Source organism: Equus asinus, chromosome 8 (assembly GCF_041296235.1).
Source record: "Equus asinus isolate D_3611 breed Donkey chromosome 8, EquAss-T2T_v2, whole genome shotgun sequence".
Lineage (NCBI taxonomy): Eukaryota > Metazoa > Chordata > Mammalia > Perissodactyla > Equidae > Equus > Equus asinus.
The window spans coordinates 92,015,780-92,032,360 of NC_091797.1; the positions used below are offsets into that span (position 1 = coordinate 92,015,780).

The following is a 16,581-nucleotide window of genomic DNA, read 5'->3' on the forward strand; positions in this document are numbered from 1 at the left end:
TGTTTGTTTACACACCCATCTCTGCCTGTGGCTGGCTCCCTGTATGTGGCTTTTTAAAAATAGCTTTGCTGTTTTGTAAAAATGATGCATAATTATAAAAATGGAAAACGGTACCAAAACTTTCTTTGTCGATGGGTTTTTTATTTTGCTCTATTTTTTGGTAGGTAATAAATCTATATCAAATGACTCCAGAAATGTGGGAGGAGAGAATTACAGCCTGGTACGCAGAGCACCGAGGCCGAGCCAGGTGAGGCTGCTTCATAATCGGTTTACATTTCTTGATGTATTTTTTTTCTTTTTCTTTTTTTAAGATTTTATTTTTCCTTTTTCTCCCCAAAGCCCCTAGTACATAGTTGTGTATTTTTAGTTGTGGGTCCTTCTAGTTGTGGCATTTGGGATGCCGCCTCAGCTTGGCTTGATGAGCAGTGCCATGTCCGTGCCCGGGATTCGAACTGGTGAAACCTTGGGTCGCCAAAGTGGAGCGCTCGAACTTAACCGCTCGACCACTCATAATTGTATGAGTAGTTCTAAGGGTAGATTCCTTAGAAGAGTTGCTGAATGAAAGGATCTGATCATTTTGCATTTTGACAGGTGAAAATTTGTATTAAGTATTAATTAGCATTTCCCTGATCATTTTAGGAATTGATCATCTTTTCATCAGCCTTGAAAATTTTTTTCTCTTCTTTAAGTCAACTTCTTATCACATGCTTATTTTTTTTTAACTTTTAAAAATGTTTAACATATATACCAAAAAGTGGACAAGTCATAAGTATACTTACTGCTGGATAAATTATCACAAAGTGAAAACACCGTGTAACACTAGGTGACAAAATATCACATGACCCCCACCACTCCTCCTCCTCGCTCCCCAAAGGTAACCACTGTCCTGATTTCTCATTCCATAGACTAGTGTTGCCTGTCTTAAACTTTATATAAATGCAGTCGGACAGTTTCTGTATTTTGTGTCTCACGTCCTTTACTCAGCATCGTGTTGTGAGATTTGGGTTTGTGGCATGTAGTAGTTGTTTTTCTATTTTCATTGGTATGTGGAATTCCCTTGTATTAATAAACCACAAATTATTTCTCTATTCTACTATTGATGGGCCTTTAGGTTGTTAGGTCTTCTCCTGTTTTTTTCTCTTGTAAATAATCTCAAACAATTTTTCAGAGTAATTGTACTAATTTACATCAGCCTTGTGTGTTTTTTCTAGTTACTCTACCCACTTGCCAGTATTTGGTATTCTCTCAGGTTGAGTTGTTTAAATTCATTTGAGAGCATTTTGAGATCAGAGAGAAGGAAGAAGACAAGATCATAGGGAAACTTGAGTTAAAATTTTTTTTTTTTTGAGGAAGATTAGCCCTGAGCTAACTACTGCCAATCCTCTTCTTGCTGGGGAAGACTGGCCCAGGGCTAACAGCCGTGCCCATCTTCCTCTGCTTTATACGTGGGACGCCTACCACAGCATGGCTTTTTACCAGGCAGTGCCATGTCCGCACCTGGGATCTGAACCGGAGAACCCCGGGCCGAGAAGCGGAACGCATGAACTTAACCGCTCTGCCACCGGGCCGGCCCCGAGTTAAAATATTTTGATACCATACCTATTTGGGAGTTTTCTGCAAGTCATTGCTGCTTCAGGAGCTTGCTTTAAATTTGACTCGTAACTTAGAAGTGGGTAACCCGGCTTTGGTTTTACAGCCCAGATAGCTCTTGCCCTCACCTCCAACAACATCCAAAGAAACGAAATCAGGAAGGTAGCTCTCCTGCAGAGAGAGTTGTTTCATTACCAAAACCTTCTAGGGGAAGGAAGTACACATTTATAAAGCAACAACTTAAATGAAATTTGAGCATCAAAATCCATTTGAGAGGAGAAGATAACATACCACGTGCTTTTCTTGAATTACTTGAGATGGGTGTCACTGTTTACCAAGGGCAAAGCGTGAAATTGAAGCTAAGAGACACTGTAATGAATCTGCTCTCTTGTTTTTATGGGAACAGGAAATTCTGCTTGACCTCGGTGTGTTTGATAGACTTGGGGTTGGGAAGAGCTTTGCTGGTATCTGCTCTGGCTTGCATCTTCTGGCAGGTTCGAACGGTCAGCTTGGCGTGTGCCTGCCCCCCAGTGACAGTGTCTTTCATTCTTCTCACAGGGATGAAGCTGAAATGGAATATTTGAAGATAGCTCAAGACCTGGAGATGTACGGTGTGAACTACTTTGCAATCCGGGTGTGTTGAAGCCTCTCCAAGTTCCCTGTGTAAACACAGCCTGAATCAGGGCAGACTGCTAAAATGGGTTACTTCCTCATTCTGGGGTGGTAGGCTCTTCAACGGTTCAGTGGTAAAGAAGAGAAGAGGTAGGGGAGAAGGTCTTACAGCCTTATTTTCTATTTTTGGACTTCAATTAGATCCTAGGTAATTGTGTGTCACTTGAGCCTCCGGGGACTTGGGCCTGGTCCTGGCTCCGCAGAAACCTGTTTGAATGCTCTGAGAGTAACATTTGATTATTTCTGGCTCTCTGAGATCTCAGCCCACAGGGAGCACCTGTAAATACTTTCTTCCCCCAGGGCACAAGGAAAGTAAAACTGCTTTTATAGATTACTGATTTGTTTGGGTGGGGACTTTTGTTCTCACTAGCAGGCTAATTGGTTTTCTATTCAAACCGTTAATAGTCCACTGTCCTCTGGGAGCACGCTGCTTCTGCACCAGACAGGCATTTATTTCGATCTGGCCTTTCCAGCGTCTTTCTCCCGAGGGTCCGCTGCTGGGTGTACTGCCTAGGTAGCTCCTTCCAAAGGAATTCTTGTGATTAAAGTATTTCATTGCTGCTTCCAAACTGCGGATGAGTAGCTGCTAAAACAGCCGTCCACGGTGGTCCACCTTTATTATCATAATTAGGATTTTCTTTCCTTTTTTGGGTTCCCATAAATTTTGTATTAAATCTGGGTAAATTGAAACATTTTAAATATTCTAGGATAGCTTTCTGTTTATTTGTTTTCTAAATAGATTTTTTTAATGGATTGCTTTGCATAAAATAAGCCACACTGACGAGTTATATTATTTCATATAGTAAAGTGCCTAAAAGATTTTCCATAATAATGCAGATGGTTCTTTTCTAAAGTTTCATTAATTCATATTTGCTAATTGTTCGGTTTCTTTAAGATGAGGCATTTGACACATTTCTGAGATTTTGTTAACACAACTGTTCTTCCCCCACATGCCTACCTCCTAGATTCCAGAAGAGTGTATTCTGCAAGCCTCAAAAACAGTATCTTATTAGGAAATATTTCTAGAGTAGTCAGACTACAATATTCTGTTGTGTGTGTGTTTCTTATATTGCACAGTGGATATTTTAGTCTTTTTTTTTTTTAAAGATTTTATTTTCCCTTTTTCTCCCAAAGCCCCCCAGTACATAGTTGTGTATTTTTAGTTGTGGGTCCTTCCAGTTGGGGCATGTGGGATGCTGCCTCTGCATGGCTTGACTAGTGGTACCATGTGCACACCCAGTATTCAAACTGGCGAAACCCTGGGCCACCGAAGCAGAGCGCGCAAACTTAACCACTCGGCCACGGGGCTGGCCCCTTTAGTGTCTTTTTTGTTGAAATTCCTGAAACTGCACCATTAACTAAGGAAGATATGGGCTTAGAACAGTTTAAAAGGGGCTGCTTGAATCCCCACCTTTCTCTGTTTATTTTCTAGAAGTGTTGTTGGAGTCATAACAATAGGAAGTAGAGGGTGGAACCCCCTGCTTTTTTTAAACTGGAAATGTTGAAATTTGTGATGGGAATATTTGTTTCTGAGTTATTTATTTATGAGCAGGAGAATTTGAAGTGAAGACAGAATCTGGTGTGCATGAATGTAATGGTTAAGTAGTGCATGATTTTGTTCGATATGAGACATGAAAGGAGCTATGAAAAATGGGTGGTGATTGGTGGACCGAATGCCTAATAAAAAAATAAAAGATAAAGAAAAATGTCAAGTCTTGGAATTAAAAAAAAACCCCTGTGATCCCTTGTCCCAGTGATGATGGGTTAGGGTGCCAGCATGTGTGTAGTTGACAAGGACAGGGATAGGGAGACAATAACATCCTCAAAGGAGGGTGAAGGACTATCACGTGGGCCGTACTTCTTTTCAAACGTTAAACTAAGTAGTCAGAAACATAATGAAATATCTCGTTTTCCAAAATGTGCCATAGATTTTGAAAGTACACAGCCTCATTTGAAAGTACAAAGTGTTAATGCAGTAGTTTTAAGAGCTTTGCAGACAAGCGGAGGAATCTCTCTCGTGGTTTGATGATAGCCCCTGACTTCGGAGTGTTAGCAGGAGTAAAAGATTTGTCTTGAAACACTCACTCTCACTTCTCCACGTGATTCCTGCTGTGAGATTGGTACTTCTCATCACAGTCCAACCACCTCCTCCTTTCACAGATCTGTTTTCCTGCCCCTGAGGCTTATTCAATTTCCTTGTCAGCAGGAGGTCAGGTGCTGTGGGTCCCTGTGCAGGGAGCATACTTCCACCATCCTACAAGGGCTGGTCCACAGCGCAGGCGTGAGGATGTGGCCTCCAGGTCCACAGCTGGGTCAGTGACATGAGGGCCCTGGGCACTTTGCCCTCTGGCTGCCATGACTGCTGACCAGGACCGCTGTCAGTGGTATAGCGCATGTAGAGTTAATCTGTTAAATTTTTAAATAGCTCTATTGAGGTATAATTTGTATACAATTTATTTTGATATATTTTTTCCAGCAGTTTATTATAAAAAGTTTCAAATATGCAAGAAAGTCGAAATAATTTTACAGAAAATACCCATATATACCCACTACCTAAATTCTACAGTTAACATTTTACTATTCTTGCTGTATCACATTGAGAGTACGTTTTAACATAAAATGAGACCATCTGATCCCAGCACTTAGAATTTTTTCTCTGGTAGTCCAACAGCCTTTTCTTTTAACATAATTAATGTTTAATCCTATGGGTTTTTATTCTACATCCACGGTAACCTGGTTATTTAATTAGAGATAACAACGCTTAGATTGCTGCTACATTAGCCATCAAGCCAGTGACAGAAGCCTACAGTGATCCCTCTGTGGGACACATGAGTTGCAAGAACAGTACAGTTTTCCCTCTGTCTGCCCCAGTTGAGGAAGCTGGAGGCCCCCTGGGTTACAAGACAGCTGTGACTTCTGTTGGGACCTGTTGAACCTTGTCACATATAACAGTGTGTGCCAGGTTCTTTGGGAAGCTGAATCAAATCCCAAACATCAGCTGGAGCTGACAGTGGCTGTTGTTTATCGAATCTACAGAATAAAAAGGGCACAGAACTGCTGCTTGGAGTGGATGCTCTGGGGCTTCACATCTATGACCCTGAGAACAGGCTCACCCCCAAGATCTCCTTCCCCTGGAATGAAATCCGAAACATCTCGTACAGCGACAAGGAGGTAGGACATGTGTATACAGCAGATGCACCAGTGGTCCAGCAGAAGGGCTTTCTCCATCTCTCCTCCTTGCTGGAGCATCCCCAGCCAGACTCCTTCTTGCTATCAGTAAAATCCTTTAATTCTCAGGCTTTGGGTTTTTGGTTGTTGGTTTTTATAGTATTTATAGAACAGTACGGGCATCCTGTTTTCAAATAGTGTCACTAAACCCCCCTGCTGACTAACAAGAGGCTGGGAAGCTCCGCTTGTCAGGACTAAACCCCAAGGAACAGTAAACAAACCCGAAAGTAACATTTTCTTATTGCTTGGCTTTCTATTTCTGTTGAGAAATTTTCTTTGTATTTTAAATGTGGTATATATTAAACCCTCTCTCTGTGTCCAGTGCTTGATACATGTGATGGGGAAATATATATATATCCATACGTAATGTGTGTGTGTGTGTATCGCTCAGCAATGATATAAATAAGGGTATCAGGCTAACCTGCTTACAAGAATTTGAGAATAAAGTGTGAATAATTTAGATGAACACTCTAAATAGAATTCAGATATTTCTATATAGGGTGGTGCCCTTTCCCAGATGCTGTAATCCTGTGTTCATTCATTCATTCATTCATCGTTAATTTTAAAGGAATCGTTGAGCATCTGCTTTGTCTTAGGTTTCGTGGGGGAAACAAAGATACAGAAAATCCGCTCTCAGCCCTCAAAGAAGTTAGTCAGGTAGCACTTCAGCTGCTGTAACGCACAACTGTCGTGGAAGGGAGCGATGGTGAGGAGGATGGTAATACAGTGCTTTTCCACTTACAAGCACTTTAACCCCCACTCTCTGGTTTGGTCCTCACGAAAACACTGCTGAAAGAGGAGGGGCCGTGATTTGGTTGTCTCTGTGTCACGTCAGGAGGCAGAGATGCAGAGGGATCAAGTAACCTGTGATCAGTGAGGGGAATAGCAGAGGATGAGCCCTGAGAACACAGGGCACCAGGCAGAGAGAGCAGGCCGAGACGTGCTCAGGCACCCGCTGGTGCCTGCACAGCCGGGACGCCAAGCGTGGAGTAGCAGTGACAGCTCATGTTGTTGTCTGCAAAGCCCCCACCCCTGAGCAGATTTCCTGTTTCCTCTTTTCTCGTAGCAACTCCGGGAAAGGAACATCAGGCCCCTGGTTTCCAACACGTGGTTGAGATCTGCTCAGCCATGTTTGATGAGACAGATTGAGTTTCTTAATTCAAAACATTCTGGCTTTCGAATTTTTGTAAAGAGCCCAGGAGATGAGCATTTAGGTATTTCTTTTTTAAAGTACTTCAGTTGAAAGCTCCCCATGACTTAAACCAGTAGGTGTGCCACGGTACAGCAGTTTTTCATCTCTAATTTCATAAAGTCTGTTTACCGCACATCCACAAATTTGAGTGCTAAAGGCTCCCAAAACACTCTTTCTTCACAGAACCCAAGGATTAAAGTCTCCCCTAGTACAGCCTGACACAATAAACTCTAATGTCCCCTCTCCTGTGGCAAGGCGCCGTCATGTTCCATCATGTCAATAACTCTCACTGCAAGAGGACGCCAAGCTGACTTGACATAATGGGAAGTCGTCTTGGTAGTTATGCATGACAGCCATGCTGTCAAAACAGAAATGTTGGTTTATTTTAAGTGATCCATTGATTCTTTGTGTGCGCCCTGGCATGGCGCAGAGCCTGTGGTTTCCCCACTACTTGTGGTTTCCCACTGACAGCTCTGGGGTTTGACAGCAAGGCCAAAAATAAGCTCACGAAATTCACAAATAGCAGCCTACACAAGAACAATACTGCTTCTAAGTTAACTTGACCAAAAGCTAAAGAAATGATCGTTTTCTGTCCTCTGTGTGCTAACCCCTTGTTGGACAATATAACATGTGAAAGAAGTATCCAAGAATAAAACTTCCCAAACATAGTTATCTGCTTAGCAAGTCTTTCTTGGGAATGGATATCCATTTTTTAAGGGCATCTTTGCGATCTAGGATCTGCTGGCCTCATCAGGAATGGTTGGGAACATCAGTTGCCATTTGTTCTTAATATGCTTCCCTGCTTAAAGGTCTGGCCTTGGTTCTCCTAGTGAGCTGCCACCCTATCCTTACCATTAACTTTCTCTCTTCTTTGACTTCAGGAACTGTTTTCCTCTTCTACTCTAGTTCATTCTTTTACACTTTATTCCTTCTGTTAACAGATTTCATCAAATAATCTGCATGTTCAGAAACCTGGAGTGATCACTCTGTGTGTGCTGCCACATCAAATCTAAACCCTTCTGACAGTCCACCCCCAGCCCACCCCTGCCTTCCTCCCAGTCTAAACCTATGGTATCGTCTTAGTCATCAAAGAGTTAAAAATGTCCCACACATACACACGCACAAATACACAGTGCTCATTTCCCCACCTCTGCCTTATTTCTCTTCCTTGCCCTGTCCAGAATGCCCCTCCATCCTACCTTGTAACTTCTCTGTCATATTCTTTGTCTAAGACCAGCTTACTCCCCTCCTACTTCTGCTAGACCTACTCTGAACCCTCAGGACGTTAGTGATTTGTGCCACCAATGAGGCACTAATATATGATGTCATTTCTTGAGTGATTGACTGTTGTTAGTCCAGTTCCAGCTAGGTTGTGAGCTTCCTGAAGGCAGGATCGTGCCTTAGACACTGCGGTGTTGGCCTCAAGGTCGGGCCCATCAAGGGTTCTTATTTCAGGTTTCCAAGCCTAAGGTGGTGCTGAGAGCATATCTTCCAGGATCCTGAACTCCCACAGCCCCAGGTGTGGCACCCCACAGAAACTTATAATTCACTGTGATTTAGTGCCTGGGCACCAGGAAGCCAGGACAAGGCAAAGCCGAGTGCTGGATCTTTGCCAATGTGGTTGCTGCTTTTTTGGGTTCTCCCAGTTGGTGGTAACGTTCTAGGCTGTCAGACTGAAACTGTTTTCTGCTTCCTTCTTTCAGTTTACTATTAAACCATTGGATAAGAAAATTGATGTCTTCAAATTTAACTCCTCAAAGCTTCGTGTTAATAAGCTGGTAAGTTCAGATCCTGGTTTTTATTACTGATAACTGTAGTTTTTCTGAGAATTTGAATGGCCTTTTTGAAAGAAAACGAGAATGGCATCTTGTAAGGTGATAGCTCACTTGATACACACTTTTCCAATAGGCCTTGAAAAACTCTTCTCTTAACCGAAAGAGTAAACCTAAATTTTGTGATGAGGAACTTTTTAAAGTTATTTTTATTGAAGTACTTCGTATATATAAAAGGATAATATAATTACGTCTGAGATATAGAGTGACAAAAATAAATAGCTATGTGCCCACTATCCAGATAGCACACTTGCAGTACTTTTGAAACCCCTCATGTTAGCACCCTGCAGGTCCCCGCCCTCCCTGAGGAAGATCACTGTTCAGTGCTGTGTGCTGACTATCCTCTTGCTTTTCATCAGAATTTCATTTCTTGAGTGGCAAGACAAATATACTATTAAGTTTTGTATTTTTTTGACATTAAGTGCTGTTAACTGTACTCTTTCATCGCTTGTTTTTTTTACACATTATTTTTTGAGATTTGTCTATGTTGATTCTTAAAGATATGACCCCTTCATTTTCACTGCTGTATTATATTCCATTATATGGAGGTATATGTGTGTGTATTTTTTCATTCTTCTATTAATGGACAATTAAGTGCTTTCCACTTCTTTGCCATTTTAAAAAGGCTGTTACAAACATTCTTGAATCTGCCTCCTGGTGTGCATGGGCAATAGTGTCTTTAGAGTTTAAAGAATATATACACATAGCCCTACAAGTGCAGGCAGGGCTGTAGTGTGTGTCCAAATTCAAGATGATGCCATGTTGTTTTCCACAGAAGGTGAATTAATTTACAGATCCAATAGTGGTGGATGAGACTTTCTTTTGCTTTATATCCTCAACAATTGTATTATCAGCCTTTTTTTAAATTTTTGCCAATCTTGTGCATATAAAATGGTATCTCAGTGTCATATTAATTTGCATCTTTATATTTACTAATGAAGTTGAACATCTTTTTGTATGTTTATTGACCAATCTTGTTGTCTCTTCTGTCAAATGCTTGTTTCATGTCTTCTGGCTTTTTTTCTCTTGGGTTAGTTGTTTTCTTTTTGGTTATATCTTCTTCCAGTTTGTGGCATATTTTTCCTCTTTTTTTATAATGTCTTAACAAAAAATTTTTAATTTCAAGGTTGACTAATGTATACATCTTTTCCTTAATCGTTGGTGGTTTTTGTGTCTTGCTTGACATCTTTCCTTATCTTATATCATAAAGATATTCTTCCATATTATCCTCTAAAATTTCAAGGACTTGATCTTCACATTTAAGTCTTTCATCCTTCTAGAGTTTATTTGTACAGGTGGTGTGAGGGAGCGATCCAATTTACTTTTTTCCATGTGAATAGCCCAAACTATTGAATGCACTTTCCTCTCCTCCCTGACCTGCAGAGCCACCTCCTGACTTAGGAGAGGGAGGTGCATCCGGAAGACATGCTGAAGCATCGTCAGTGTCTCTTCTCCGTGGTTTTTGGCCCTGGCGTACCTGAGCCTCCCTTGTTTTACTTGTCTCCAGAGCCGAGAGCACGCGAGGCCGTTGGTAGGGCTTTGGTGTTTCCCTCCATGCTCTCCTCTCAGGTTTCTTACTGCCCGCAAGAGCCCTCAGACCAAGATGCTGTAGTGCTGGTGAGCTGGTAGGCAGTGAAGTAAATTTGTGGGCTTAACATTTCTCTTGTTTCTGTGGCCACAGATTCTCCAGCTATGTATTGGGAACCATGACCTTTTTATGAGGAGAAGGAAGGCTGATTCTTTGGAAGTTCAGCAGATGAAAGCCCAGGCCAGGGAGGAGAAGGCTAGAAAGCAGGTGAGCAAGACTGAGTGAACTGCTGTTGTTAGGGAGCGGTGGGTCTTGGCCTGGGAGGGAAGGTAGGGGGTGGTCGTGTACTGAAAGGAGTCGTTTGGCCATGGATATGCCTGCTCTTATTTTATCTCTGTTGCATCTTTATTGGCTGATGCCCAACTGGCGGGGTGTCAGCTCTGGAAATGAGGAATAAACTCTAATAGCATATCTAAAAGCAACGTCTCTCGTTGTTTCTCCACTTAGGTGAAGTAAGTGAAGTGTGGTGAATGCAGATTTGGGAAGAGATAGCCAAGCCTGCATGGATCCATCCAGCCATGCACCTCTTGTCCATCTAGCTGGCTTGCTTTCTTTTTGCCTGCCTGTCTGCTTTGCCCAGCCTTCCCCTTTCCTAATTAGATGGTGATAGAATGCATGGAGGCATTTCACTGCTTGCTGCTGGAACGCTAATTAGACTCCGGCCGCACCTCCCACTGCAGGTCAGCCCAGGCAGCACATCGCCCGCAGCGGGAGGTGCTGGGAGCACGTCAGCAGACCGGACGGTCTGCATCATTGTTTTCTACTCACAGACCTTTTTGACTCACTGAAATACACACAACTAATCTGAGCCTCGCTGCTGAGGATATCAATTGTGGCTTTGGATGAAGCACTAGATAGAGTGGCAGCAACTGCAGACTGCTGCCCTCAGGACTTGGTGGCCCAGAGGTGTAATAATTATTCTGTGTGCAGCTCTCTGATTTGGGGACTCTGGCGAGGCTGGCTCCCAGCCCTGAGACTTAGAATGAAATGTGCAGTTTGATCCCATGTGCTTTCAGCTCTCCGTCTCTCTACTTTCTGAGACAGTGGGCCATAGATGTGCTCTTTAGATGCTTTCGGGTGGTGAAATGGATTTTGCTGGACAAAGAAATGCTCCTGAGCCAGCCTGGGGTCACGGTGGTAACTTGAAGAAGAGCCCTCTTTGACCTCTTTCAGAGGGGCAAAGCTTAGAAGTGAGAGATCTGAAAACGGCAAGGAGCGTCTAGGCCTCTGGGCTGTGGCAGAGAATAGCGTGAACACACCCCAGACCTGCACCGCCTGTAGAACAGCAGAGACACGTCCCTGGCCTCTGCAAACCGCAGGCTCCGTTGGCCCAGGAGCACAGACACTGACCTTGGAGCCAGGTGTGAAACTTAGTATGTGATGTTAGCGAATGGCTTACCTTCCAGAGCTCAGTGTTTTCATCTGTCAAGTGGAGCTAATGATACCTCTTCTCTGTCTCGGATCAAAGGACACAGTGTACCTGAAAGTCTTTGTAAGCTTAAACTACTTTGCAGACAGGAGGTCCCTTTTAATTGGGGTGGAGGTCGCAGGGAGAGTGCAGTGCTGGGAACAGAAGGGAATAGCTGCACTTTTTTCAAGCAGAGAATAATGGAGATAGAGTAATCCACCTAATGGAAATCGTAATATGATGGAAATTGGAGAACAAATTGGCTAAGCTTTTCATTGACCTGCAAGAGAAAAATTGAAGAAGAATTTATGCTATTTTATTGCTTGTCTTTGCATTATTCCTTCGAGTCCCAATGATTTTTTTTTTTACCTTAGTATTTAGAAAAAGTAACAGTCGTAGAAATCTTTTGTTTGGGAGAAGATTGAAGCAAGAAATAAGTAGTTAAATGTGCTGTAATTATTTAAGGAAGAAAATAGTGCAGTGGACACTTCTGGGTTCTGCTTTCCGAACTCAGTTAGTACCCTAGGATCACAGAGAATAGCACTTGTCCTGTGCTTGTTCTCCTTATTAAGCTCAGCATGTGGTCCAATTAATACAGTGATCCAGAAGGCAAGGGAGGTGGTGGCTGCTTTGTACTGGTGCCTTAAGGACGGGGGAGTGTGTGCTCCCTGCCTGGCTCCCTCTCGCAGGCCTGGCTCAGGAGTTGCCTCCCTGTGAGGCTATGAGAGTCTGTGCTGTGGCTGCTGCAGCAGCTTCCCCCTGTGCAATACAATGTTTGAGCCACTGATGCATCACACAAAATGATTCCATCTTCTCTGTGGGTCAGGGGCAAGAGTGGAGCTATTGTTGATGAAAGTAGAGATGTGGAAGGGGTCTGTGTGGATCAGAAATGGCGAGATGGCTCGTCCAACCAGACGAGAAAGCTGTCTGTTTCTGGGGCTCCCTCTCAGGGAGAAGGAACCTGCATTGTGTCCTGTCAGCCACAGGGCAGAGCCACGTGCAGTCTCCCAACAAAAAGGGATATTGGCAAGGTGGCCGTTTCAGCACAGTGTGTGAGAATGCCTCCTTCGATCCAGGTAGAGACAGGGCTTGGTTTTTTGTCGTTTGTTTGTTCATTCACCACTAGATGGTTTTTCAAGGAACAGAGCTTTCAACTCTACAGCTGGTTTAGAAGGACAGAGGGTAGTGGCGGCAAGAATGACACTGGCTACCTGTAAAGGGAAAACAACGGTCTCCAAAGGGGAGCATTCTTGGATCTCTGCACCAGAGGTCGTGAGCCCTGTGACTCTGACTGCTCTCCTTCCCCGCAGATGGAGCGGCAGCGCCTTGCTCGAGAGAAGCAGATGAGGGAGGAGGCTGAACGCACGAGGGACGAGCTGGAGAGGAGGCTGCTGCAGATGAAGGAAGAAGCAACAATGGCCAACGAAGCACTGGTGATTTTCGAGGAGTCCGGGTCCCAGGAGGCTCTTTGGGGACTTGCTCAGTTTTCTGAAGTTAGGCCTCCTGAGGACCACAAATTAGCGACATTTGCTTTGACCCTTTATATCAGCTTAAAAAAAAAATTCCGTGCCTTTTCTTTCCACCTGTGTTGGCTGAAGCAGACTTAGGTTGAGTTCATGTGCAGCCAAAGTCCACTTTCACCGTGGGCTGCCTGTAGAGTAGGGCTCCTCAGCCCTGGCACTGCTGACACTGGGGCCAGATCATCCTTTGTGGGTGAGGATGTTTAGCAGTGTCTCTGGCCTCTGCCCACCAGACAGCTGTAGCACCACCTCACCCCCCCATTTGCGATGATCAGAAATATCTCCAGACATAATTGTATGTCCCCCAGGGTGCAAATTCTTCTCTGGTTTTGAACCACCGATTTAAAGGGAAAGAAGAATAGAGCTAAGTTGCTTTTCTCCCTCATAAAGCAAGCCTCAGCTCAAGTGGGTATGTGAAAAAGGAGCTTTCTTGTTGCTCCCCGTGGATGCAACCGGAAGGGCACTTCTGAAAAGTTGAGGGATGTGTCTTGTCATCTGTTGCCAGAATGTCATCTGAGGGGACACTCAGTGGCAGGGCCCCAGGGAGTCTGAGACTCTGCTTCTTGCTGACCTGAGTGTCTGAGGCCAGATCCAGGTGGGATAACAGGCGTGTGATCCCCGTTCCAGCTGACAGTGCTCTTGTCCCCAGATGCGGTCTGAGGAGACGGCTGACCTGTTGGCAGAAAAGGCCCAAATCACTGAGGAGGAGGCAAAACTCCTGGCACAGAAGGCCGCAGAGGCCGAACAGGAAATGCAGCGCATCAAAGCCACAGCCATTCGGACCGAGGAAGAAAAGCGCCTGATGGAGCAGAAGGTGCTGGAGGCCGAGGTGCTGGCGCTGAAGATGGCTGAGGAGTCGGAGAGGAGGTCAGAGATGGGAGAGGGTGGGAGTCCTGGGCGAGGGGCTGCTCGGTCCTACCCTGCCCTGAGGCAGAGCTTGACTGCAGCTGTCCTCAGGCTGCTTCTCCATCTTCTGGGGCAGGGGCGTGCAGACTGGTACTTAATCAGGTTTTGGGGCTGGAGCCTGCAGAAGGACTCAGGAACCCAGTCTCTTGTCGAGTGGACCTCTGCTCATGCATCTGCCCTTGTGATAAGCCCCTGTCCTCTGATAGCCGTGTTGGTAGGAAAACCATTGGGCCTGTCCACAGGCTGCTGTTAGCTGAGTAGGTATAAGGAGGCTCTTCTTACATTTAAAATATGCCGTTCTTTCCCCTTTTTGTTTAGGGGGCCTGTGGGGAGACAGCAGCTATTTACCTTTAATGTAGAAACGAGGCACCCTCTTCCCTGCAGCCCATCCTTGTGCTAAGGCTCCTGAAGCAGATGGGAGGGAAGGGCCAGGATCCTCTCTGTGGCCAGAAGGCCTCAGCTCATGACCAGGTTGAAGGATGGAACTGTAGTCTGTACTTTTCAAAGACTATTCTAGGCTCTGGATTGTTCTGGTCCTGCAGCCTTCAGATAAACACTGGCACATTCTCCACAGTGTTTGGCTCTGTTTAAACGAACAATACCTGGGAATGTTGTCCTTGTTTTGTAAGTTCTGATTTCATGTAACTGTCCCCCCCACCCTCCGCCATCCTTGTTTGCTTGTTCTGGTGCCATCTTCAGGGTTATCCCAGGTCCCTCCTCTCTGCAGATGTAAGGGGGAAGAGGGATCTCTCTCCTCCACCTGTCATCTTCAGGGGAGCTGACAGCTCCTCCTTTCTTGGCAGGGCCAAGGAGGCAGATCAGCTGAAGCAGGACCTGCAGGAAGCCCGTGAGGCCGAGCGAAGAGCCAAGCAAAAGCTCCTGGAAATCACCACCAAGCCCACATACCCAGTGAGTCTGGGCAGGGGGCCGCCAGCCTGTGGCTGCTTCAGACTTCATAACCTTCCCTTCCCTTCCAGCCGGGCGCCTTCAGGGTGACTGTTCAGGCAAATGCATGGTGCAGTGAGTGATGCAGAGAGCCTACAGTTAGGGACTGGGTAGAACACCTGGTCTGCCATTTGACCTTGGGCTAGTTAGTCACCTCTCTGATTTAAGAGATAACAGGCAACAGGGCCTTTTCCAGCTCTGAAATGTTCTTCTTATTCTAGGTAAGTAAGAGAGTCCCAAGTTATCATCAAGACGATTTGCTCTCTAGCCTCTTAAGGCCACAGTGAATGTAACCTTCGACTACCAGTATATACCACATCCCATAATTGTAGTTCTGGGCAAGGATAGCCCATATACTTGGAGTGAACTACTGCCATGCACGAACCAGCTTCCAACCTCAATTTTGGGACAGGGAGACAGACTTTGATTAAATAGGATCACAAAATGAATTGGGAAGCCTCTTCCCTTCCTTTCCTCTCTGTGTTCAGTTCAGCAAATATTTTTGCACATCTCTTCTGTTCTACATAATACTAGGCAGATGCAGAGCCTTTGTACAGACAAGGTGCACAGATGCCTAGGGGAGACCTTAGCCCAGTGTGGAGGACCAGGTGAGGCTCAGGATGCGTCTGAGCTGACTCTTGAAGGGTGAGTCAGAACTAGCCAGGTGGGAAAGCAACAATAGAGTATTCTAGGCAAGCATGCCAGTGTGCACACAGCACAAACACATGCACTGCACCTTCACACACACCGCAGAGATATGCATGTGGCAAAGAGGCGCAGGCAACAGAGGCATAAGCTCAGGGTTTGAGATGGAGGGAAATGTGAACAGTTTGCTCTTGTCATCTGTTCTTGTTATCTGTTGCTGTGTGACGAGCCACCCCAAGCCATCCATGTAGCTCAAAACCACCATGTGTTATTCTCTCTCGTGGCTTGGTGGGTTGGTTGGGCCAATGGTCTGTCCTTGGGGTCTCTGAGGTGGTTGCGGGCAGATGGCAGCTGGACTGGAGTCATGTAAGGGCTCATCTGGGCTGGATGTCCAAGATGTGTGTGTTTTGAAAATATACATTGCAGCAAACTTTATATACTTTTCTAACAATAAGTAAATCAATCCTGGAGGTGATCATCCATATCAGCCTTTTAATCATATTCCGTTGTATGGAGGATCGTAATTCATCTAGCCAGTCCCCTGTGGATGGATATTTAGTCTGTTTTCTTTTGCACTTATGAACAAAACTGCACTGAACATCTCTGAACACAAATCTTTGCACATCCATGTGGATATAGTAGAACAAATTCTCATGAATAGAGCTGTGGGGTCAGATTTCCCTTTCTGAGGCTCTCCACAGAGGTCGTCCCTGCGTGTCCCCTCAGGTCTTGCAGCGCCTGGCACTCATCTTTTCGGACATTTTTATGAAGCGTAACATACATACAGAGAAGTGTCCAAATTGTAGCTATACAGCTTGATGAATTTTCACACACTCAACACACCCATGTACCCAACACTCAGATCAGAAAACAGAGTGTTCTAGTACCCAGAAGCCCCTCTCAGTACCACCTTCACACGTTTAATACCCACGCAGACAGTCTGCCTCAGGCCTTGTTATTGTCTCAGATGCAATCGCTGAGCCTCTGCTCATTCCCAGACGCTGTCCTAGGCTCAGTAAAGGATCCAAGAGTGAAATAGAGGCAGATCCTGCCCT

The 16,581-nt window shown here is 44.9% G+C and overlaps 1 protein-coding gene across 4 annotated transcripts in view; it reads left to right on the top strand.

Moving 5' to 3' along the window:
* Positions 1-16,581, top strand: part of NF2 (NF2, moesin-ezrin-radixin like (MERLIN) tumor suppressor) — a 73,861-nt gene that overhangs the window by 39,014 nt on the left and 18,266 nt on the right. For all 4 annotated transcript variants that reach the window (XM_014835115.3, XM_014835121.3, XM_070516334.1 and 1 more), the window contains exons 6-13: positions 165-247; positions 2,149-2,224; positions 5,299-5,433; positions 8,386-8,460; positions 10,196-10,309; positions 12,821-12,943; positions 13,680-13,897; positions 14,740-14,845. In XM_014835115.3, coding sequence (XP_014690601.1) covers positions 165-247; positions 2,149-2,224; positions 5,299-5,433; positions 8,386-8,460; positions 10,196-10,309; positions 12,821-12,943; positions 13,680-13,897; positions 14,740-14,845 — 930 coding nt within the window. The remainder of the gene's footprint in view (positions 1-164; positions 248-2,148; positions 2,225-5,298; positions 5,434-8,385; positions 8,461-10,195; positions 10,310-12,820; positions 12,944-13,679; positions 13,898-14,739; positions 14,846-16,581) is intronic.